At 37.7% G+C, this 25,008-nt stretch overlaps 2 protein-coding genes and 2 long non-coding RNA genes across 4 annotated transcripts in view; 2 read left to right on the top strand and 2 right to left on the bottom strand.

Annotated features, from left to right (window-relative positions):
- The window catches only part of LOC134803772 (uncharacterized), a 77,377-nt gene that overhangs the window by 27,937 nt on the left and 24,432 nt on the right, over positions 1-25,008 (top strand). The window lies entirely within an intron of this gene.
- LOC134803766 (uncharacterized) lies at positions 4,818-7,475 on the bottom strand. Its single transcript, XR_010146016.1, has 3 exons — positions 7,267-7,475; positions 5,363-5,431; positions 4,818-5,277 (listed from the first exon to the last, which is right to left on the bottom strand). It is a non-coding gene; the product is annotated as an uncharacterized LOC134803766 (long non-coding RNA).
- On the top strand, positions 10,430-14,302 carry LOC134803561 (uncharacterized). The gene is made up of 3 exons (XM_063776363.1): positions 10,430-10,966; positions 11,691-11,973; positions 13,077-14,302. Exons 1-3 carry the CDS (start codon positions 10,802-10,804, stop codon positions 13,868-13,870), a joined length of 1,242 nt encoding a protein of 413 aa, XP_063632433.1. The 5' UTR covers positions 10,430-10,801; the 3' UTR covers positions 13,871-14,302.
- On the bottom strand, positions 19,510-24,721 carry LOC134803749 (derlin-1-like). The gene is made up of 5 exons (XM_063776586.1): positions 24,383-24,721; positions 22,565-22,768; positions 21,761-21,909; positions 20,405-20,515; positions 19,510-19,677 (listed from the first exon to the last, which is right to left on the bottom strand). Exons 1-5 carry the CDS (start codon positions 24,533-24,535, stop codon positions 19,560-19,562), a joined length of 735 nt encoding a protein of 244 aa, XP_063632656.1. The 5' UTR covers positions 24,536-24,721; the 3' UTR covers positions 19,510-19,559.

Genomic DNA, 25,008 nt, shown 5'->3' with positions numbered 1-25,008 from the left:
TAGTGAATTTATTAATTGTTAATTTTCTTAATTTTGTTTTGACTTTTTTGTTTATTTATTTACTATCATTCATTTATTTTGTTAATGATATTTATTTTATTAATAATAATTATTTTATTAATATTTTATCAATAATATTCATTTTATTAATGTAGTTTATTTTATTAATATTATTCATTTTATTAATGTTATTTATATTATTTTGTTTATTTTGTTTATTTTGTTTATTTTGTTTATTTTGTTTATTTTGTTTATTTTGTTTATTTTGTTTATTTTGTTTATTTTGTTTATTTTGTTTATTTTGTTTATTTTGTTTATTTTGTTTATTTTGTTTATTTTGTTTATTTTGTTTATTTTGTTTATTTTGTTTATTTTGTTTATTTTGTTTATTTTGTTTATTTTGTTTATTTTGTTTATTTTGTTTATTTTGTTTATTTTGTTTATTTTGTTTATTTTGTTTATTTTGTTTATTTTGTTTATTTTGTTTATTTTGTTTATTTTGTTTATTTTGTTTATTTTGTTTATTTTGTTTATTTTGTTTATTTTGTTTATTTTGTTTATTTTGTTTATTTTGTTTATTTTGTTTATTTTGTTTATTTTGTTTATTTTGTTTATTTTGTTTATTTTGTTTATTTTGTTTATTTTGATTATTTTTTTTATTTTGTTTATTTTGTTTATTTTGATTATTTTGATTATTTTTTTTATTTTGTTTATTTTGTTTATTTTGATTATTTAAATTATTTTTTTTATTTTGTTTATTTTGTTTATTTTGTGGCGATGATAATTTGATAATGAAACTACATATAAAGTAAACTGCGAAATTATAATTATGATGGTTGAATGTATATTCCTTTGCCAATTAAGTATGTATTTTGTTTATTATTCTTATCAGCCTTGAGGTCTTGCGTATGCTATCGCTTTCACACCTACGGAAAGTGAATGAGATAGCAAATTACAGCAGGTAAGAAAATAGTCCTACGCTTATCACTAGATTTGCAGAAAGTCGCAGATCGCAGCATGAATTGTATTGTATTATTTGGCGTGTTTCCACTTGAGACCGTCATTTATTACTCATTGGCAATAACAATAAGATTAAGTCGTGGCGTGGTGAATTTTTTGTCAGCATTTGTAAAACACGTGTGGTAGGCGGTGTGTCAAACGATATTAATATCTATTCATTTCCGTCTAATAATGAATGCAAATTTTAAATATCAGTTGAACTTTTAAAAACACAATGAGTCTCGGTAGTAACTCGAACACTGAAACTACATACTAAACATAATTCGAAAACAGAAAAAATCATGAATACTTTCCCCATTTGTTCCTGCCCAACGTGACCGCCGCGATACATGAGGTGGGGACATATATAGAATAGAATAGAATAGAATAGTTTTTTATTCGTAAACACACAGACAACAGACATACATTGAAAAAACATAGTGAAAAATAAAGTGTCACGAAATGGTCCCATCTCAGCATGTTGCTGGCGACTTCCAGCGCTGATCTTCCGATTAGACCATCAAGTGAGAAATAATCACGGAAGGTAACAGACAAAAAAATAAGTAAAGAAACATAAAATAAACCGAAAAATAGATTACACACATTTTACACACACACATTATATATGGGAATGATTTAAATGAAGTGCCTATTCCCATCTGTGCCCGGCGGAGAGAAATAGGAATACACCATATCGAGCTATTCCTTATCATACCTTTAAAAACATCTTTTTTAGGGTTCCGTACCCGAAGGGTAAAAACGGGATCCTATTACTAAGACTCGGCTGTCCGTCTGCCTGTCACTAGGCTGTATCTCATGAACCGTGATAGCTAGGCAGTTGACATTTTCACAGATTATGTATTGCTGTTGCCGCTATTACAACAAATACTAAAAACAGAATGTTATAAATATATAAGTTGGGCTCCCATACAACAAACGTGATTTCTTTGCTGTTTTTTGCGTAATGGTACAGAACCCTTCCTGCGCGAGTCCGACTCGCACTTGGCCGGTATTTTATTTTTTACATTAAATTAGGCACAGTGAGCCATTGAAGTGTTTCGCTATCCACCATCCGATCAGATGAGCTGAATTGTACCTGATGATTTAGTTATCACATTAAAAGCAATACGGGTATCGACCAATACAAAGACTATGCGGCAGTAAATTAAATTCTTAAGATTTTATTGAATAAAATTAGGTATAAATTAGACAAGAAACTATTATTATTTACTTCTATCTATACGGCACCCAGACTACGTTTTAATCCAGGAATATTATTAAGAATATAAAATCATGATTACATTTACTTGATTAAGAATGAGATAATTCTTATTAATTTTTTTATTTGAATAATTTTGACGGGTATAAAATCAACATGATTTTATTCTTAGGAATTCTTATTCAAATAATGATTTTATTCTTGAATGCCCAACACTGCTTACTAAGTATGTATCTATTTAATTTAATCAAAATTATTTCACCTACCAATGTTACAGATACTTAATAAATATAATGAATTCTGGTATTAATGAAAGATTTGAAGTATTAAAATAAGGTTATCACTGCTATAGATAATATATATATATATTTTTCTGCTCGCTGCATTAAGCAAAACAAGGTAAATTACGACTTTTAGCTGTCACAACGCACCGCATCTGAAAACGTTTAAAAGTAATTGCTTATTATAAAATAAGCTCATAATAACTATAATGTCATTTGTCAACAATGGTTAAATATCTACCACACTACCACAATCCGCTAACGCATGTATCTTTATCACAAAGTGTTTTTTTTTAATCACTCTATCTAAAGATAAACTATACCTACCAGTAAAATTACTAGTTAGGTTAAAATTTTTCCTTAAATCAGTCTTTAATCTGTAGGTACATACCAAGTTTGAACCCAAAAATAGAAAAATAATATCTAAGTAGCATTAAAAATATAACTAAATAATAGCAGATATTGCTAGGATAGGATGGTGTATACTTGCAGCAAGCCCTTTTCTAAAAATTCCAAACTAGAATTGCTCCGAAATGAACAAAAACAATAAGAACACACACAGGTATAAAGATAAACAAAGGAATGGCCGCGCTGCGGCTGTCGCTCCAAAATAATACTGTAATCGCTCAATAATGTTTTCAATTTTAGCTTAAGGACTCAAAGTACAATATTGTTTGAATTGACAATAAGCGAAGTTACCGACAAAAAACGTGTTTGTGCTGGAGACTTAATAGACCGCCCATGCCAACCAAGGTTATTCAATAATAAGTTCAGTTTAAGTGTGCGTAAAGATTACAATCGTTTGAACTGGTTCAAAACCTTATTATGAGGTAACTGAATCGACTGGGTTTTTATTTCGGTTACCGGTAACCGAGGTTAACTCGATCTGATACGGTTACCGAATCAAAGTGTTACCTTATCAGACGGTTACCGTTATGGTAGGGGTTTTTATAACCACTTCTAAAATAACCCTATGAAAAACCCCGGTTAAGGTAACCGGTTCCGGTCCCTGCTTGTAGTGTCTCAGTGATTCGCTCTTTCGCTCGTAATTCTTAATTTTAATTAAATTTATTCGTTTTCTGAGAGATTTTAAACTTTACTCTTTATTGTTAGGCACCAACGCCAACGATTGTGCCAGGGCATGCATACTTTTCCATGCACTGACCTTATCAGTTTTTGTTAATGTATCTGAAATATATAGTACCTAAATAGGAAATAAAGTGACAATATGTTTGATATTGATTTTGTTGATGATTCGTTTTATTTTATCTAATAGGAAACGGAAAAGGATTGGTGCCGATATTTGTCGTTGATTTATTAGCATTCGTCTCTTTATTTAAGTATAGTGCATTCACATTATGGTAAAGTGTATTCATAATTTTCGATACACAGCGTACTTATCTTTGAGCCGCTTCCGAAACGATACATTTTAATGAAATGTGAAACAGTACTTATTTACTTATTAGGTAAATATTTCATTAATCTAACTTGTCTGAATCTGAAAACGGCCCGAAAAGTATATCCTTGGCATCGAATACCGCTCTCAACCACTCGATTTTTCCTTCATTTCTGGCCATTTTTCCAATAATTAATATTTTACAGCAAACAATAACACAGCATTTAGTACAGAACAGAGTATCTATGACAGACGTTTTTTTTTAAAGTAGTGATGTCCTTCACACCTTTAGATTTCACATGTAATCGAGATTGACCGTGGTTCTTTACAACTGTAATTATCTATGTGTATTTATAAAACACCTGTAGCCGTTCACAGTGCATTACAGGTGCCTGTAGCCTGTACTCTTGTAACCTGTAAGTCCTGTAACTTGTAACTTTATAAAACTGGGCCCAGTATGTAGTAATGTGTCTTAGTTGATTCGTGCCTTCGATCAACGTGAGAATAGTTTAAAACTTTCTATGCATACCAGTAATCCTTTAAAGCCAGGACAGCACTTCACAGTCAGGGCCGATTCAAAGGTCTTAGTTTTGAGCTTGAAGGGAGTAGCATTTCTGATATTTTTCACTTTTAGGTCAAGTATATATTTCTTGGCTTTATCTAAAAAATCAAATACCACTTCTTTGTTAGAGTTTGAGAGGGGATAGGATAATAAATAAAAATAAATAATAAAATCTACAAATCGCGACAAAATTTCAACGCGACTGCCACACTTCTGCTCAGTAGTTGAGCGGCTTATTTTACTTTCATGATTGTGTTTCTAAACTGCAGATGTCTACGAGTCAGTTTGTTGGCGAATGGCGATGTGTAAACCTTCTTTTTCTTGTAGATTATTATACCAATTATAAATTGTTTTCGGGTGCGGGAGACACGTGTTAAATGTTTTTCTGACATAAGTATATGCTCGAGGCGAGTAGAAGTGTAATGTGAGGCAAAATTTCCTAAATTCTGGAGTATATTTTGGTATTGGCCGTGTTTTCCTGTATTTTAAAAGCTATGCTGTTGTATAGCTCTGCAGCAAAAACATTTTCAGACAGTATGTTGCACAAATCGTTAAGTATTGATATAAGTACCTATCTCTCGTTGCGTAATTTTTTTAAAATAATTTTTAGTGATTCATTTTGTTTCTTTAAGCGGCGTGTTTTTTGTTGAAGGAGTTTGATTTTTTTAGTCAGTTTGCGTTGCAGAATCACTTTCTTCTTCAATTTTTGTCGCAGTGAATCCTTTTCCTGAGAATCGATAATTGTTGACAGTATTATAGAAGTCGAAGACAAAGATGGTGATTTGAGGTGTGTTTTATTAGTGTCGTCTCGTGAGGTACCCTGAAAAATATACTTAGGTATAATTACTATATACATACGAAATAAATAAGATCAAAAACATTCAAACGTTTATTTTAAAGCATACCGGTTGTGGTGAACTTGGGTTGCGCTGTTTCAAGTAATTACAATTGTCGCTGATAAAAACAGGTACATCCTGAAATGAAAAAACAAATAAACCAAATTATACCATGATTTAACTAATCTATACTTTAATATCATCAACTTAAACATTAACCCATTCAGGGCCAGCGACTCAGCGTATGGGTCATGCTCAAACAGTTCCGCAGGGCCAGTGACTCACATGTGAGTCTTGAATAAATTCTGATTTAAACTTAAACGAAACGTAATTTGATGTAATAACATAAGTATCATATAAGCTAACAACCATTTCTATAAGGTATATTAGGTTAAAAAATTATAAACACGTATTTTTTAATGAAAACAGGGTCTAGAATATTCAAGTTTGGTTTACTATCAGTGCAATATAGTAAATATACTGAAATTCTAGATACATATGCGATGCAAGCAAACAGAAAAATACATATTTAAAAAATACAAGAAATATATATATTTCAGAAGTTATTGACATGGCTCAAGGTCTGGGTCACCGTGGCCTGGCGCTACTTGTAAAAACTACTAATGTTTCCGTAGCAGGCTAAAATAAACTTTATTGGCTGGTTTTAAAGCTTATTTCATGTTGAAGCTGTTTGATATTGTACCATTTTACAACCGATTACTGTTTGGATGATGGTAAGCCACATTTTGTAGGAACCAAACCGTAGTATAATAATATTTTGTTTTGTATGAGGGGTAAGGCAACTAGGATTTTCTCCCACTGTACTTTTATGTCATAATATTTGCTGATCGTTGTATTGTATCTTAGGCAATTACCTACTAACAATGATGTTAAGGTTAATTTTTTTTAGTTTCAATATAAAACAAGGCCGTTGAAACAGTCATCACTAACTAATATGTATTGTATTACAAATAGTTTGTGACAAATATTTACAAGTTCTTTAAAACATCATGGTTTTTACGGCAGATTAGAAAGTAAGTACTATAACACATTTTAAAGTTCTCTATTGTTACTAATATAATGGCGTTTACCAAAACAAAGATAAATGACCGACCAGGTGTAAGCTTATCGGACACACTTGGACAATAAACAAGGAATGCATCCGAGCGGCGGCGGCGGTATTATCTTTCATGTGGTATTTGTCACAAGAGTTCAAGAAGTGATTCATCCCATCCCCCCTATTAGAGATGTATTTTGGAGTAACACGGGAAATATTATTTAGTCACGATTTATTCGTGGGCGACTTTATACTCCTCCTGTGCTGTTTAGTGATTTCGTATTTTGTGACCATGGCTATGGATTACCGGAATTTGAACCCGCCTAACCAAACTGCAATAAGTAATTAGTTTTTTTTTGATAGGCACAGAAAAACGGTGGTTAGTAAAAATGTTGCATAATGCTGTTCAACTGGCCGGCTTCATAAGCGGCGATTTATTTACCGTACGCGCCAGGCTCGAGACCCATAAGCTGAGTCATACGTTTTAGCTAAAAACGGTTTGTATGGTGGCCCGGCGTATTGTGTACGCTCAGCGGTTCGTGGCCATGAATGGGTTAACCCGTTGTTCGTAACACTTTATGGGCCTAATTTACTTAAATTATGTTTTATCCCTTACAAATACATAATCTTCGCTTTATAAAATTTCTGACCAGAGATCCACATTTAGGAGGATTCCTTCGGATCCGCAGTTATACATTTTCAACACAATCGGACACAAACTATAATCTGGCACTCTCACTTTCAACCCTTCGCGCCTCCTACTAGGTATGTGCGAGCCTAAAAAGTTCAAGATGGCGGCCAATATTTGCAATTCATATTACAAGGGACATCTTACTTTTCTTCTCCCGATGATGTGTATTTGATGGGGTTTGTTGCTATTTTAAAAACACAGTTACCTGTTCAAAAAAGTACTTACTTTAGTCGGGACCGTGCCATGTCGTAATTTGCGCAAGCCGGTTTTACTAGTGTACTTATTTTGCTCATCAAAATGGACCGAGCATATTCGACTATGTTTAGTCGGTTTCCATGTGGCGTCATTTCGATTTTGCCTAATTTTTCCCGTCCACGTCGCAGACAGAAGCGGATCAGTCGGAAATCTAAAACGAACATTACACCAAATAAATATAAGAACAAAACTAAATAAATAATTAATCTTATTTGATAAAAAACATAATTTGAAATGAAATAATGAAAAATTATTAAATATATAATTTTCTATAATAGGGAATATTACGCAAAACTCTGCGTAGAGGGCGTCACTAACTCAATCACATGTCCTACCGTGAAACACGACAGTCGAAAGTTCGGGTTCTGCCTCTCTATCACTCTTGCTTATTCGATCGATAGAGAGGCAGATAACGAAATTTCGATTTTCGCGTTTCGCGGTCTGCCACCTGTAAATGCACCAATGCCATAGTAAAAACTTGTCAAAAAACTGTTTAAGGCGTAGTATGTATAAGTTACTCTATGGTTTACTAAACAAATTAGTGCTGCACTCTGGCGGCAGAACATTGCAGTAATACTCCCTATTATACAAGGAACTTTAATTAAGCGTATTTATTTTAGTTGAATGTAAACGTCATGTCCCATTTGAGGAAACAATATTCACTACACTGGCAACATTTATAAGAAATGGCGGCTGACGCTGACCATAGGATCCTATAGTGGTATACTCGTGCCTCCGTGAGGGACAAAACATACGCAATGCGACACTATGATTGGTCGAATTTATTTGTTGCCCACCATAATCCGTACTAAATTTACGGTGCAGACCAAATAAAATGTGAGGCTGTGACAAGGACAAACAATAATAGCTCTTTCGCTGCCACTCCTACTGAAAGATATCACTATCCTGTTCGGTCACTTCCCCTCCCCCCACCTTTCATGCCAGATCCAGTTATTTACCAGATTCATGCGGCTGACGAAAATTTGGATTTTTTGTATTTACGATTACATAAAAATATCACATTAAACTAAGCATTAAACTCGATACTTACGCGTGAAATGTAATGTCAGTCGGTTTGTTTTTATCATATGATGCGTTGTGACACCCATTTACTGCACAAACAACCATCTTTCCTGTGTTTTAGTTTTTTAATCGGGAGGTGTACAACTGTACACAAAACGATTCGACTTTGCGTTGCTGCGTGGGGGCCCTTCGAATACGATGACACGAGTGCGATGTGACGTCGCACTTGAAATGGCTTCACTAGGGATGTACTTACGGAGTACGGACTAGTGATCTATGCCTAATAAATCTATGGTCAGTAACTTGGAGTAATAGGCTTCGAGCAACACGGAAGGGAGGCGGCATTCGCACTATTTCCCCTCTGCCGAGGTACAAGATTAGCGCGTCAATCTAATCTAGCGCGGGTAATAAAACTAGTTGCACTTGGATTTTTCACTAGACCGAGTCCAGACGCGCGCGTGAACACTGCTGCACAAAAATGCCTGTTTGCTCGGTTTTTTGTTATATAATGGTCGGGGACATCAAATTTACAAAAAGAAAGTGTTACATTTCACATGTAATATTTTTTTTACATATCATACGTTTAATTACATTCAAACACAATTATTATATTATAGTCTCATGTAATTGTTGGATTTATCGATTTTGCTCGCTCAGTACAAATTGCGTATCGGTCGAGCGACAAATCCGACTTCTCATCTCTCAGAATACAATAACAGTACGGTGAGATATCGCTTGGGCCCCTCCCTTCCGATGTGTCGGAAGCCGGTGTTGCTCGAAGGTACTTACAGTTATAGTATTTTTCAAACAGGAAGGGTACGCTGACGGATGTCATCTCAATACAATTTTGCGTTTTAAGGTTATAAATTGTATGGAGATGAGTGATGACACCTGTGACTAGGGTCGGTCCCATCGGTTTGTCCGTGTCGATATTTTAGTTAGATCTTGACCTATATTAAATAGATAGATAATTTAATTATAATGTAAAAATGCCGTACCTTTTAACATTTCACGTATATATATATTATTGCATAAGTTAGTTAGACCAAGAAAAGTCTGCAGCGATTTTGATAGCCCACGCAGTGCAAGTGTTATTTTAAACGTCAACTTCTATGCAATTATGACGTATAAAGTGTAAATAACACTTGCACGGCGTGCGCTATCAAAATCACTGCAGACTTTTCTTGGTCTAACTTTTATCAAAACCCTTTTCCGCATAAGGACGATTTATCGACCGCACATGTTTTAATAGAATTTCAACCTTAGAGTTTCGATTTAAGGTTCAAATTAAATTAGATTTTAGAAAAATAAGACTCATCACCAAACTTAAGTACTTACTTACTTATAGGAATATTAATACCTACATAGTATTTTTTTTTAATATTCTAGAACCAAGACATTAAATAAAAGAAGAGCATACTGACATACATTCCTAATGCTAGGACTGTATTGCTGCTATAATTGAGCGTAGATACTTATTACAGTTATTACTTATACAGGGTGGCCCATTTAGATCGGTCAGTATGGGACAATCTGAAACGATATTAGTAACAGGAAAAACTGCATTCATACATTTAAAATAAATGTGTACTCAGCTCGGGAATCGAACCCGGACGTTTTGGAAAATTAAACTAACACTACCTATTTCTATTTGGATATCGATTGTGTAGGTCTTAAGCAGTAAATATTACTAATGAAACATGATGTCTGAAATGAATATAATGAATTGTTTTCATATATTTTAGTAAGTTTTCAAAATGACCACCATTATTTTCACCAAGAAGAAGAAGAAAATAAATCAATACAATATTCGACCCGTTTAGGTAGTAAAATTGTCATTTGTGGTTGTTTGTAGCTCTTTGCTAGTGTCGCAACACAACACAAGAAGAGATCATCGTATGTCTTATAGTTTCAGATTTTTCAATACTGTCCGATCTAAATGGGCCACCTGTATATATGAATATACCTACGTATGAACGTAGATGTGGAAGTAAAGTTCAACTTTTGTACCTACAGTCCTACACTAACCAAAATCATTCGCATGACCTACATCAGCATTCCATCGTCCCCGACACAGACAGAGTGCAATCACAAATTGTTCCTCCTGGTGCATTTACAAATGGAAAAAATCCCTACGCAACCCAGATACCTTCATGTCGCGATTGAGCGGCGACACGTCATAGGAGACCGATGAATAATTGAGGGAGATGCGCTATCGCGTAAAGGAAATCTGGAACATCAGCACTTGAAAAATCATTGACTTGTAAACCTTATGTCATGAGAATAAAACATATAATTGATTAAGTTCTTGAATGTAGTTGCGGCAGATAGGCTTGGAGGCGAAACGCGCATGCGCGTCCGCGCCGCGCCCGCGAGCCGCGCTACACACACACCATCGGACCTCCACTGACAAACGTGCTCTACAAAATAATTAAAAAAATACGCAAGTGATGTTTTGAGGGTTAGCTGTGTAGGAGTTAAGATGTTGGCGGGGGGCGGGGACAGCGTGGCGGTGTCGGAGGCGCCGAGCAGCGACAGTGAGGGCTCGGACTGTGAGGGGGGCCCGGAGGCAGAGCAGGACGCCGCGCTCACCGAGGAGTGGGCACGCGAGCTGCTCGCCGCTGCTGGGGTCAACCACGCCAACGAGGTACATTTTGCCAATTTTTAGGGTTCCGTACCCAAAGGGTAAAACGGGACCCTATTACTAAGACTTCGCTGTCCGTCCGTCCGTCCGTCCGTCCGTCCGTCCGTCCGTCCGTCCGTCTGTCACCAGGCTGTATCTCACGAACCGTGATAGCTAGACAGTTGAAATTTTCACAGATGATGTATTTCTGTTGCCGCTATAACAACAAATACTAAAAACAGAATAAAATAAAGATTTAAATGGGGCTCCCATACAACAAACGTGATTTTTGACCAAAGTTAAGCAACGTCGGGAGTGGTCAGTACTTGGATGGGTGACCGTTTTTTTTTGCTTTTTTTTTGTTTTTTTTTTTTGCATTATGGTACGGAACCCTTCGTGCGCGAGTCCGACTCGCACTTGCCCGGTTTTTATTATTAACTCTTTACCAGTTGGTTTGGGTGAAGTCGAGTTTCAATTCAATGAAGATTTGTATTTTTGAGACTAGAAGTCCTCATTCAGAAATGAGGAAAATTTGTATATATACATAGTGCAATCACAGGGCAATAAATATTACCTTCCTGACCTGCTGTTATTCATAATGCTAACCTACTATCTGGCTACAGACAGACCAGTAAGTATTTTATTTTACGCCCGAGTTCCGATTTAAGTATTGACAATACGACATGATTCATATCATGTGAATAAAAAAAACTCAGGCTTATAGGTAACCTGTATTACCCGCCCTTAGGTTCATGTGGAGTCCCGAGCGGGCGTCGCCGGGGCGCTGTCCCGCGTGCTGGCCGTCACCATCTGTTACGAGAGCGGTGGCGAACGGCGCTCTCTCCCCCTGGTGGTCAAGCTGCCTCCGCGCGATCCCTTCGGCCGACTCTTCGTGGCCGAAGCACAGTTTGATACCCGCGAGATACTCTTCTATACTGAACTCGCGCCGGCGCTGAATAAGCTGGCCGAAGAAGCGCTGGGACCCGGCATGGGCTTGCCGATACCTAAATGTATGAAGGCTAGATTACCAGGTTAGTGTGTTTCTCATATAAACATGTTACTATACCTACTCAGACGCTGACGCCCTCTGTAGTCTGCTGTCTGTGTAGACATGCAGAGATGTATGCAGATATATAACCGCGACGGTTCAAATAATATTTGCCTCAAACCCTTCTATATCGATCCTTCAATACGATACGATTGACATATGAAAGAAAAATGCATCTTGGCAAGATGAAATAAATGCCAACCGCGCATAAAAGTTTCGCACTTTTATACTTTTCAATGAGGTATTCACAGCCTATTCCCGAAACTACATTAAAATGTAAAAAATACACAAAATAGTTCTTATTAATTTACCTATAACCTATAAGTAGATGAGGAAAACCTAGGAAATTACAGCCAAGCGTGAGTCGATCTTCAGAAAATAAAAACATAGGTACCTAGGTACCTAGATGACCTCACAGAGTTTATGAACCGGCTAAAATAATTGATTGTTGAATGTTGAGATTTGAGATAGCTGAGCTCATTGTGACGTCACTACTTAACACGTCGATCGCTCTCAGCTCGCTGCGGCGTCCCACTTTCAGCACCCGACACTCATGACCTATTTAGCTATTTTTTTCTTTTTGATTCTTCATTGTTTATTTTTCAGTTATTTACCCGCTCTCGATGTTGAGTATACTTTATATCTATCTCTCTATCGATAAAGTTAGGCATACAAATTGTTCTATATAATATAATGCTATGTTCAGTATAGATACCTACGTAAGTTAGCTACTAACAAAACAGAAAAAAGTACCCTATTCAAATTTAATTTGAGAAGAAGAAGAGAGATAGCATTAACACATAAGTAACACAGAGTTAAATTGTACTGGTAACTGCGGGTTTAACCGGTTAGCTCCGAGTTAGTGATGACCCTGGATGGCGCAAGTGACCTTAGGTATTCATGATAATTTCCCTTTTATTTTCATTATTTTAGGCAGTTAGGTAAACACGAGGACGTGAAAAATAGTACTTTCGCAAAGGCGTGTTGTCAATCCTCTTTATTGTACCTAGGTACAATAAATAAAAGAAAACCAAATACCTTCTCATTACCATAAGTAAAGACTAAAGATACCCTCTTATGTGGTAGATGAAATTGGCGGCGACAGCGAGCTGGTGCTGGAGGACGTTACGTCGGCGGGCTACGAGGCTGCGCAGTTTGCAGAGGGGTTGAGCGTGAGGCGAGCGCGCGCAGCACTGCACGCGGCCGCGCGCTTGCACGCGCTGGCGCTTGCATTGCGTGAGCGCGAGGGCCCGCTCGATTCCCGGTTCGACTTCCTGTTCCCTTGCGAACGCGCCGCAGCCGGCTACCTGCGCCTCGTGCGCCGCGGCCTACCGCAGCTCGAGGCATTCCTCCGCGCGCGCCCCGACTGTGCCGAGGAGGCCGCCGCCGTCTCCGCCTTAAGCGAGCGCGCGCCTTCGCTGCTCGGCACGCTCCTTCGGCCCGCCGAACCTGCGCCCCTCGCCCACGCGGACTTCTGGAGCGGCAATCTCCTGTTCAGGGAGCGGGACGGCGAATGCGAGTGTATTGCCCTGGACTGGCAGATGGTGTCGCTAGGGCGACCGATGGACGACGTAGCGCTTCTGCTGCTTTCGTCCTTGACGCCGGAGCTGCGTCGCGAAGTGGGGTCGGAGCTGATAGAGGAGTACGGCGAGCGGCTGGAGGCAGAGTGCAGGCGGCTGGGCGCCGGCGGGTCGGGAGTGGTGGTGAGGCGCGCGCTGGCGGCGGACTGGCCGCGCGCTGCGCTGCGTGCGCTGCTGCTGTGCGCCGGCAGTGTAGACGTGGCGCTGGGCGAGCCACGCGCCGAGCGCCGCCTGCTCGAGGCCGTGCGCGACCTGCACGCGCAAGGCGTGCTGGCGCTGAAGCCTGACACCGAACATTGAAAGTATTGAGACGCAATGCCGTGCCGAGTTTCCGGCGGAGAACGAGAGAGATACCTACAAATTGACCGCAATTTATATTTATTACTTTAATTAACATTCAGTCGGGTATCGTTTTTAATGTCGAGTTAATTGAAGCACAAATTACAATTAGCGACGTGTTGTGTGTTGTGACAAAGGTTCGTCTTAATTTATCTAGAACAGCCGGGTCGCCAAGTAGCACCCGGCCTCGTTTACAATGCAGACGGTGCAAAGCCTACTTAAAGACTGAATTTACGTAATTATAAGTGTCTACGTTGTGCTTCGATGTTACGTGTTGTAGGTTGTAGGGGGATATTATTGCTCATTGTATTGAAGGCTAGAATGCATTGCGGTCTATTGACTATTATTTAAACTAAAGAACATACAGAATAAATTATCAATATTTAGAAAAAAGTTTTATTATATTAGGTCATTACCTATGAAATTGGCGTTTTGTTCGGAGAATTTCAACGAAACACGAATTTCCATACAATTAATTTTGCGGATATTTTTTTGATGGCTAATTCAAACCAAACAAAATTTTTCCAGTAATTTTTGACACCTTTAAGGTATGTTTTCAATATCTCCATTTCTTGAAAATTGGTACCATTAGAAAAATATAAGTAATTTTAATACTCGAACCGACAGCACATGAAAAGACCTATTTTCAAGGCTTAATTCTGAACACTTAACAATAAAAAATAACAATTAATTGCTGTCAAGCAGTTTGGCGAAATCATATTGTAGTTTTATTGTAATTGTGTATGTACTTTTGTAAAAAAAAAAAAAAACTAGGATCAGACTTATATCTATGAACAAAAACGCCAATTTCATAGGTAAGGACCCAATACTAGCTACACTAGAGGTAAATAATAGATAGACCTAAATTAGAGGTAAATGTATTCTTTTGCGATTTCGGGGTTGGTCTCGTATCGTACAGTCGATGTCAAATACATATTTACATTTTTCGCCTTATTACAAAGGAAGTAAGGTGCAAAAGTGTAAACACATGTTTGACGTCGACTGTACGCAATGAAAGTTATTTGTGTATGTTTGTGAAAAGGTAGATAATTTAAAGTATAGGATAAGTAAAAATATTTTTATTTTTGGTTTGACATTAGATACCTAATTACATTTTTCTTTGAAACATTGTACCTATATGATATTAATGAAACATCCACGTTTTGTGTAAATGCGAAATTTTTAACCGCGTGTATCACATCCTCAGCGCGCGGCGTTAACAAATAGGTACACTGATGCCCACTGTGGTACACACGACACGTATTATGTAAGTACATACATTAAATACATTATTTGACATGAAAACTCATCTCCATATCAATAACAATAGTTATTTGTTTTAAAAGTGGGCAAAGTTGTTGTTTAAGCGCTCGTGCTAATATCGATACCCGAGCAAGCGAAAGATTCCAAAATTGAACCACTCGCTATGCTCGTGGTTAGAACGAAAAGTGGAATCTTGAGCGTTGCGAGGGTTCAAGGCACGAGGGTTAAACAAATTTTGCCACCGAGTGAAACACAACATTTTTCACCACACCAACGCATGGATAATACTAACTGTAAAATATCATACAAAATCAAACCAAATTAAATCCAAACGAACGTTATTACATATTTATCATTCAAAAGTCAATCCTACCAGCCAACATAAAGAAACGATTCAAAATTTGCATCAGATTACTTTGCCAAAACTGTGGATAAACTGCAACTTTCTCAACAGTTTTTGAACAATGAAGAGAGCCTCCATCAGCTGGTGTGGTTATTTTTTTTTTTTTTACAAATTGTACAAGTAATCAGCAATCACAATATCTAATACATAAACATATTACATATATGTATATAATACAGCAAGACTATCACACAACAACAGCACTATAGGTACTTAGCTATAAAAATAACGTTAATATTAGTGATGAACCGACTATTGATTTGGCCGACTAGCCGACTAATCGGCGCTCGAATGGCCGATTAGTCGGCTAGTCGGCCAGATCATTAGTTTCGTATAAGGTCAGGTGAAAAACAATATTTTTGCTCCTTTGGTTGCGCTATTCATCATATTAGCTTGGCTAAAAGGTGTTCTCTACAGGTTCAAAGACCTATCACAAGAATCCTCGTTCAATTTCTGTCTTTAGTTCTTTTATTTTGCGATCCTGAGCAGACCGTCAGTACAGCTTGTATAGGAGGTATTTCCAAGGCTCTATTTTCCGCACGTAGTCGCCAGTTATAGTTCCTCGTGGCTCCACCATTAAAAAAAAAAAAAAACAAAAACTGAATAATGATAATAAAAAATTAACTATAGAACTTGCACATGAAATTACACGAGAATCAGTTGAGATCGACCTGTAGAGGAAAAAACCAGCCCCCAGATATAATACAGTAAATTTGTACATTTCGCGTTTGCGTTAAATCCGGTAGTTCTGATTTTTTGCAGACTTTGTTTATGATGTTGGCCCAATGAATAATACAAGTTTGTGACTTCGAGCGCCGAACGCAACTTTGTCAAATATCGAAAAATCCGCGATAATTTCGGTTTTATTTTAGATTTGGGCGATTACAACCCTAAAGGACTAGTTTTTGATAGTGCCTTCTCAGAACGTTTTTAAAGTGGACTTAATTTGCTACAATACGAGACTAGAATCGTCTCTGTACATCTAGTAGTTTACAAAATAAACCTTTCAAAATTTATAATTTTTTGAAATTGTTTTCGTAGGGTAAGTGCAGTGAGTATGCACATTTGTCTCAAGCGATGCAGCTTGGCACGATTGTTCCTAAGGTCAAACAAAGCTGATTTGACCAGGTAGCTTGAGATCGTACCGTGCCTACCCCCCAAAAAGGGAGGCGCAAGGGTCGGATCACCAGTCCAATCTATGCTATATTTCTTCCTGCTTAAGAGCAGGAAGAAATAAAAATATATATAAAAATAAATAAAAATTATATGAAAATAAATATTATTTTCATATAATTGAGGGATTCCTTATTCTATAAAGTATCACTTCAAAGCAGGCAGTTATACATTTTTTTGGAAAAATATGTAGCGGATTGAGTGACGATTTCCATAGAAATGTAATTATGGCCAAAGTCAAAGGTTAAAAATGTAAAAAAAACACTTAATTTGGCGTTTTAAAAGTATGAATATAATGTGCTCGTCCTTATATTATATGAAAATGATATATAACTTGCCCTAGTTGCAAAGAGCAGGAAGAAATATAGCATAGATTGCACCTGGGGAGCCGACCATTTCCCCCCCTTTTTTGGGGGGTAGGCACGGTACGATCTCGTGTCTACCGGCTCAAATCAGCTTTGTTTTACCTTAGAAACAATTGTGCCAAGCGGCATTGCCTGAGACAAAAGTGCATACTCACTGCACTTACTTGGCCTACAAATACAAGTTCGAAAAAAATTATAAACTTTGAAAGGCTTTGTCTCGGAAACTATTAAATGTACAGAGACAATTCTAGTTTCGTACTGTAGCCAATCTAGTCCACTTTAAAAACGCCCTAAGAAGGCACTATCATAAACTAGTCCTTTAGGTTTATAATCGCCCAAATATAAAAGAAAACAGAAATTTTCGCGGGTTTTTCGATATTTGACAAAGTTGCGTTCGGCGCTCGAAGTCACAAACTTGTATTATTCATTGGGCCAACATCATAAATAATTCTGCAAAAAATCAGAACTACCGGATTTGATGCAAGAGCCAGGTTACAAAATTCGACAAAGTTACTGGATTAACATACGATAACGATCAAACGGTCAATTATATGAACAAAAGTTTTCGTATGCAACCCTGAATAGGTATTTTAGTAAAATAAACATAAAACGCATGGTAAATATTGACCGTTGATTTCTATTTTTTCTGTTTTTCTTTCACTGATAAAGTGCCGACTAATCGGCTATTTTTGCCGACTAGTCGCCGACTAATCGCCGACTACAAATGTGGCCGGATAGTCGGCTTTCCCGACTAGTCGGCGACCAGTCGGTACATCCCTAGTTAATATATTAAAACTGTATCTTTAGTTGTTATTCGACTTATGACATGATCACATATTATTAATTGAAGTCCGACAAGATTCTATGGACTTTAATATAAAAATATATTAAAGAAGGTGGCACCTAGAATGTCGACAACTGATTTAGTGGTTTATTATTGCGTTGCAATAGGGAATATTACGCAAAACTCTGCGTAGAGGGCGTCACTAACTCAATCACATGGCCTACCGTGAAACACGACAGTCGCAAGTCGGTTTCTGCCTCTCTATCACTTTTGCTTATTCGATCGATAGAGAGGCAGATAAAGAAATTTCGATTTTCGCGTTTCTCGGTAGGCCACCTGTAAACAAACCGCCTTGATGCATCAATGTCATAGTAAAAACTTGTCAAAAAACTGTTTAAGGCCTAGTATGTATAAGTTAATCTATGGTCTCTATGGTTTACTAAACAAATTAGTGCTGCACTCTGGCGGCAGAACATTGCAGCAATACTCCCTATTAGTCTCATAAAAACGTGCTGACTCTGGTCCCGGATGCTGACATATTTGCCGAGCAAGTCTATCAAAGCCAACATGTCTGCTTTGAGTCTGCTCAGAGTAGGGGAGAGTGGGGTATAGATCCATCAACCATCAAGGGTAACAGTGGATCAACTTTGCTAATATGTATTACTTGTACAGAAGTGGTCGCTTATACGCCCCTCCGTGTGCCTAACTAGATACCGTTAGAACTAAAATTCGCAATAGTGAGCAGTTAAATTATTTTTTACAAGATTTAAAAAATAATATATTTTCTTTGTGGCTTGTGGTTAATAATCTTTCGTTATTGTAACTATCTTTTTTAATAAGTATATGAAAACTCGATTGATTACCTACCTTATTTTAACCTTAAAACGAAAAAATATTTGTGTTTTTTGTACTTTTAATGGGGAGTAGTCACTAGCCTATTAGCGCGACTCGATAACAAACTACGAAGTGAATTGTCGATTTGTCGCCATAAGTGTAAGTTTTAGGCAACACATATATTCATCACACAATGGGTTAAAAATATAGGTAGTACATCGTACTGAAGATCCACTGTCTAATAAAAGTTATTTAAGACATAACAGCCGAATATCACATATTGTTCATCCTTAAAGCATCATACGTTTTGGGTTGACATATTGTCAAACATTGACTGTAGATATATATGTACATATTTCGTTTTATTTAGAATTAGAAAAAAGGTAAACAATCTTGATGTGTCTTTTAATTGAAAAACACGTATTATATACGTAAAATAAGTCACGGCAAATATGTAACAATTATGAATCTAATACGATCATTACGTCGGGTGACAAGCAAAACTCACTAAGTACTATCAAAAAATTAAAGTAACAATGCACTGTATTACACTTGTAACACGGTTTATTGTCCAATAATTTCAATGTTGTTAGTTAGTGACTTTTGCTTACCACCCGACGATTTATATTCTTCTGATTTCTTAAGTAATAGTTACAGATTTTTAAAAACCGTGTTTCAAGACATATCAAGATCGCTTACCTTTTTTCTAATGCTAAAAAAACGAACTATAGCTTGGCCCAAATATAGCCTGTCATACTAATATGAGTACTAATACTCACGGTACAAGGTTGTTAAGTAAAAGGATGGAGAGGAAGATCGAAGATGGATTCAGAGGCCGCCTAGAGCTTGTCCGCGGCCCCACTCGTGTCCTTCAGGAGCGGGGGTTCTCGTTCCGGGTGCAGGACCGAAGTTGTTCGGACGACGGAACTCAGGGAAATATTTCTTTCTATAAATAAAATAAAGTGAAATTATCGATGCACAATTGCACAATGAAGTCCAAAATATTATTATTAACTTATAGTAATTATAAGTATTATAACTGCTGAACTAGATGGTGTTAAGCATTTCGTAGTAACTGCATCAGGGCTTCTAACGTCCGTGCTGCCCTGACACATATCTTAAGAGGGGGCGTAAAGCCAGGAAATTAGAAGGAAACAAAAGATATCAATCGCCGCGCCTAACTTGCGACGGAAAATATGGTCGTCATCGCGAATGTCACCTTTGATCTCAATTACTCTAAAAATATACTTCCGATTAATATTTTGCTTGTCAGATCCCTCGGCTACCTATATCACTAGCTATTTTATACTAAAAATTATACTTCTATGGTATGCAGGGTAACGATATACAACTTAAAATTAGACATGTTTTCGTGAATATTTTTATCTCGAGCCAACTTTTAAGATTTTGGGTGGAGTCTGCCCTTGCAAATATCTAGTTTCTGGGTGATTTTTTTCATGGCATTTGGCTTTCATTAAAACGTGTAAAATGTCAATATAAAAATTACAATATTGTCTTTAAATATTCCTTCCTTTCATGTAGTTACTTATAACCAAGCATAGACGGACATTGTGGCACTCTTTGGGGGAGGCCTATGTCCAGCACTGGATGTCCTCTAGCTGATATGATGATGATGAAGCATAGACTTAATTGTAGCCACTGGATATACTTACAGGATAGCAGGTGGTGTCAGTAAGGCGGGCCCGCCGAACTCCTGCGGGTACTTGAAGTTCAGGAAGACGGCCAGGTGGCCCACCAGGATGCCCAGGAACTCTTCAACGCCACTGGAAACAAAATGTTTAATTAAAAAACCATTATAAATAGACCATTGAGTAGCAGTATAGTCCGTTATTTTAGGGTTCCGTACCCAAAGGGTAAAACGGGACCCTATTACTAAGACTCCGCTGTCCGTCCGTCCGTCCGTCCGTCTGTCACCAGGCTGTATCTCGTGATCTGTGATAGCTAGACAGCTGAAATTTTCACAGATGATGTATTTCTGTTGCCGCTATAACAACAAATACTAAAAAACCGGGCAAGTGCGAGTCGGACTCGCGCACGAAGGGTTCCGTACCATAATGCAAAAAAAAAACAAAAAAAAAGCAAAAAAAAAAAGGTCACCCATCCAAATACTGACCACTCCCGACGTTGCTTAACTTTGGTCAAAAATCACGTTTGTTGTATGGGAGCCCCATTTAAATCTTTATTTTATTCTGTTTTTAGTATTTGTTGTTATAGCGGCAACAGAAATACATCATCTGTGAAAATTTCAACTGTCTAGCTATCACGGTTCGTGAGATACAGCCTGGTGACAGACGGACGGACGGACGGACGGACGGACGGACGGACGGACAGCGAAGTCTTAGTAATAGGGTCCCGTTTTACCCTTTGGGTACGGAACCCTAAAAAGTACTGATACTTGGATGGGTGGCCGTTTTTATAGATAATGGTACGGAACCCTTCGTGTGCGAGTCCGACTCGCACTTGGTCGCTTTTTTCTAATGCTAAAATAAACGAACTAAATATAGAGGTGAACCTATATTTGTGGCTTTCCATTACAGAAGGGTCCTTATTTGCTACAAGTGCAATAAGGACCTTTTCATCTTAAATTTCAACAGAAATTCTGATAGAATGGTCCTTATTGCAGATAAAGCACAAGTACCCTTCTCTGATGGAAAGTCACATTTAGTACAAGCATCATTGTTATGTTAAAAGAATCTTGGCTCTAATGGCTCGATAACCTTTTATCAAATGTTGTGCAAATTGGTAATTTCTGTTGGTAATCCTAAATAAAAAAGAAATAAGTACTAAAATGAAACATAACTTTATTATGTGTGTGCAGATCATTTTAATTAGCTCGCCTGCTTTCTCATTTCTGACTGTATGCATGCATTTTTAAAGCACATAAAAAATGGTAACAGATTAGGGGAAAAAATGGGTTGTGCAAGTTTCGGCAGATTTTAACAGCTCACTGCCAGTACAACCTGCTTTGCTAAGTGTATACTCGTATGTTAAACATATCAAAAACTCACCCTCCATTGACAATGACGTTGAACGCGAGCAGCACCCACGGCAGCAGCATGGCGCGGAACCGCATCCCGAACCAGAAGGACACGGTCACGTCCTTGTTCAGCTGGCACCACACGTACAGCACCGAGATCACCATCGGATCCATTACGTACTGAGGAACAAACTTAAATATAATAGGCAGGCGGGTTGCCCTAAGGCCCATTAATCCCTGGCCTAGGGCGGCCAGATATTAAGAGCGGCAGTCTGTATAATGGGTGCTGAGAAAGGGCCGGCGGCTAGTAATTACAGGGCATAGGGCGGCCAAGACTGTAAATTCGCCACTGACTGGACAGAATGAGCCACTGCAAGGAAATTGAAGCGTGATGCAGTTGTGTAACGGCTCGGCCACGAAATTACGTGACTGGCGACAACGACAACCATAGGTGGGAACGAAAGGACCGATCGCTGTGTCGCGCTCCAACCTATGGTTATCGCTGCCGCCGTCGCATACGCTCAATATCGTGGCCGAGGCGTAAAGGTGCCTCATCGCCGCGGGGGCGATTGCTTGTTGCGAGGCACGTCTATACAGAATAAGCTGTTTCTACACCAATTTCTGCTGCGATTTGTGCTGTGTGGAACCACCTAATTTAACAATAATAATAATTTAGCCTATATACGTCCCACTGCTGGGACAAATATCAAGCTAATAAGTAGGTATGGAAGGGCAATGCTAGAAGACTAAAAAAATATTTTTCACTTTTTTTGGAATTTTTTTGTAAGTATATACTTTATTTTAATACAGAAAATAGTTCAAAACATGTACTCACACTTAATCCAATCAGAACTCCAATCCCAATGCAGACAAGCCAATTAAAGATCAGCATAGTAAAGTAGTCAGCTGGCTTGCCAGCGAAGATCCCATCCTCCAGACGCTCGGAATAACTGTACAGGAAGTAACAGTTCACGAGGAAGTGGAACCCGGTTGATTGGGTGATGGGATAGTAGAATAGTGCTGTTGCTGGCCGCCATAACTAGTAACATTTTTTTTGTTTTAAGTAAAGTATACACATACACAGTAGTATTATGGTTGGCATGGTGGATGGAGGACGGGGTAGTGGACATCCACCAATCCGCAACTTTAAAGAAGGCCTGCCAGGGATCTACACAGGTGCCTATTATTAGGAAGGCGGAAAATCGTGCAGAATAGAGAGCCTTGGTGCACAAAATAACGACCTCATGTGGTCGCGACCCTCAGTCATGAGGAATCGAGGAAGAAAGAATACACAGGGTGCAATTTTTAAATGGGGCGCTGAGGGCAGCTACTTCAACTCAACGTGACAATGGTCTTGGGAGACCTTCCCTAACTTCCCTAACTTCTGTTTCAAACCTAGGTTGCTCTCTTAGTAGCTTTTCCTGCATAAATGGATTTGAATGGCCTAAATAAAATTGTCAAAACAAAATTAATTGTGACAATTTGCAATTTGGATTTTTTTTTATGGCTTTTAATTCTCGCTAAATTTAGCAAGGTGGATTCTGCCAATGTCGAGGTGTAGACTTTTGACTTGTGAGACGAGAATGTTCGGTTAAATTTTGATTTTTGTGGAAGGATAGACTGGGAACCTAAAACACCACAAACACAAAACATTAGTGAAAAAGAGCGGAAAGCAGATGACAGATTGTTAAGGCAAGCAACATAGCAGATGAAATGGAGGTAAAAACGTAGAAATTAAATATAGATAGATAGAAATAATAGTAAGACGAGCAGTAAGAATTAAAAGTTTTATATTATGTCCCTGTACATACTTAATAAGGATAGAAGTTAGGGGCGGGTCCATTAGAGTGAGAAGTGAGTAAAAATTAATGGGTCGCGGAATATTTGAAGTTGCAATTTGGTTATTGACTGTAATTTTTATTGTCAAATTTGTAAATGGCAATCTTATTTAATTATATAAGGATGGTCTCTGAAAGCCATCGCGTAGCTGCACTATGCCAGGTAACTGCTCTCAGTGCCCCATTATAAAAAGCAAACATGTATAGAGGGGAAACTCAAGTTAAATACTTATATACATAGAAAACATCCATAATTCAGGAACAAACAAATAAATGCCCTTACCAGGATTCGAACCCGGGACCTCCTGCATTGCTGCTTTACTAGTAAAAAATATTCAATGTAATGCCAAAGTTAGCCCCCATTAGCACGAGAGCTTTTTCAACGCGCGTTAAAAAAGCGCTTGAATCTGTCTGCACTCTAAATTCGATTTAACGACCAAGGCTTAAAGTCGAAAATCCAACAACGCTTGATAAAAAGCGTCACCGCTGTCGTGTGAATACATACATGGTTATCCATTTGTGTCATTCAAACGCTTTTTTAACGCGCGTTGATAAAGCTCCCGTGCGAATGGGGGCTTAGATCTATGTTAAGTTCCTAAACCTCTGACATACTAACTAGTAGGTAGTAACTATAAGGTAAACACATTCAATACATTTTGGTCATTGATGCATTTTGACCTGACCATGACTAAAACCAATGATAGTTTGGCAATATTTTAGTTAGTTATACTTGTGACCTATGAAAATGCCATGTAAAACCGGTGTAAATTTACATATGATATTTAATAAATATAAACCAATTTTACAATACTTACGTGGAATCTATTGATGAAGGCGCCAATGTCCAAAATAAAATAATTGAAGTCAATAAGATTAAATTTGGCTAATATACTGAGTCCAACAGTTAAAGATAACCAGTAACGGGTGAAGAGAGGTATTCCATAATACCAGTCTCTAAATTCAGACATTGTATATTTATTTAAAGCCAATTATTTTCATGTTATTGTGCCAGAAACAAACATAGGGCTTATCTACACCGGTGCTAGATATCACAACACAATAAGGTTACGCGAAATATTCTACAATAACACGCTGTTTTAGGCTCAGGTTTTAGGAATTGCCGTTTGGTAAATAAATAATATTCCTGATGTAATTCTATGCAATTTGTTTACGATTTTACGAACAACATGCGAACAACGAACAACCAACGCAGCTGACAGATATGACATGACACTGACAGTGAGAATCGGCAGTCGACAAAACCATAGATGTAGGTAGGAAATTCAATAGATTTATAATGTTATAGTCTGGCAAACCAAACTCGTCAGTAAATAAGAACAAAAAAACTATAGTCATTCCTTTCTTTTGGGTACAAGTCTCGTACAAGCGTAAGACAAAGACAATATGATTCCCTTTGTCTCTGTTTTAAATGAGTGCCCTG

The sequence above is a fragment of the Cydia splendana genome, chromosome 2 (genome assembly GCF_910591565.1).
Source record: "Cydia splendana chromosome 2, ilCydSple1.2, whole genome shotgun sequence".
In the NCBI taxonomy this organism is placed as follows: domain Eukaryota; kingdom Metazoa; phylum Arthropoda; class Insecta; order Lepidoptera; family Tortricidae; genus Cydia; species Cydia splendana.
This window is presented reverse-complemented; position numbering and strand designations above follow the sequence as displayed.

What these genes read in the sequence shown, in the direction of transcription:
- LOC134803561 (XM_063776363.1), top strand. Translation starts at nt 10,802, where the DNA reads ATGTTGGCGGGGGGCGGGGACAGCGTGGCGGTGTCGGAGGCGCCGAGC. An exon ending in GGGTCAACCACGCCAACGAG is followed by an intron (nt 10,967 to 11,690) that starts GTACATTTTGCC and finishes ACCCGCCCTTAG; the next exon opens with GTTCATGTGGAGTCCCGAGC. An exon ending in TATGAAGGCTAGATTACCAG is followed by an intron (nt 11,974 to 13,076) that starts GTTAGTGTGTTT and finishes CTTATGTGGTAG; the next exon opens with ATGAAATTGGCGGCGACAGC.
- LOC134803749 (XM_063776586.1), bottom strand. Translation starts at nt 24,535, where the DNA reads ATGTCTGAATTTAGAGACTGGTATTATGGAATACCTCTCTTCACCCGT. An exon ending in GAGTTCTGATTGGATTAAGT is followed by an intron (nt 21,910 to 22,564) that starts GTGAGTACATGT and finishes TTTGTTCCTCAG; the next exon opens with TACGTAATGGATCCGATGGT. An exon ending in AACGTCATTGTCAATGGAGG is followed by an intron (nt 20,516 to 21,760) that starts GTGAGTTTTTGA and finishes TTTTGTTTCCAG; the next exon opens with TGGCGTTGAAGAGTTCCTGG.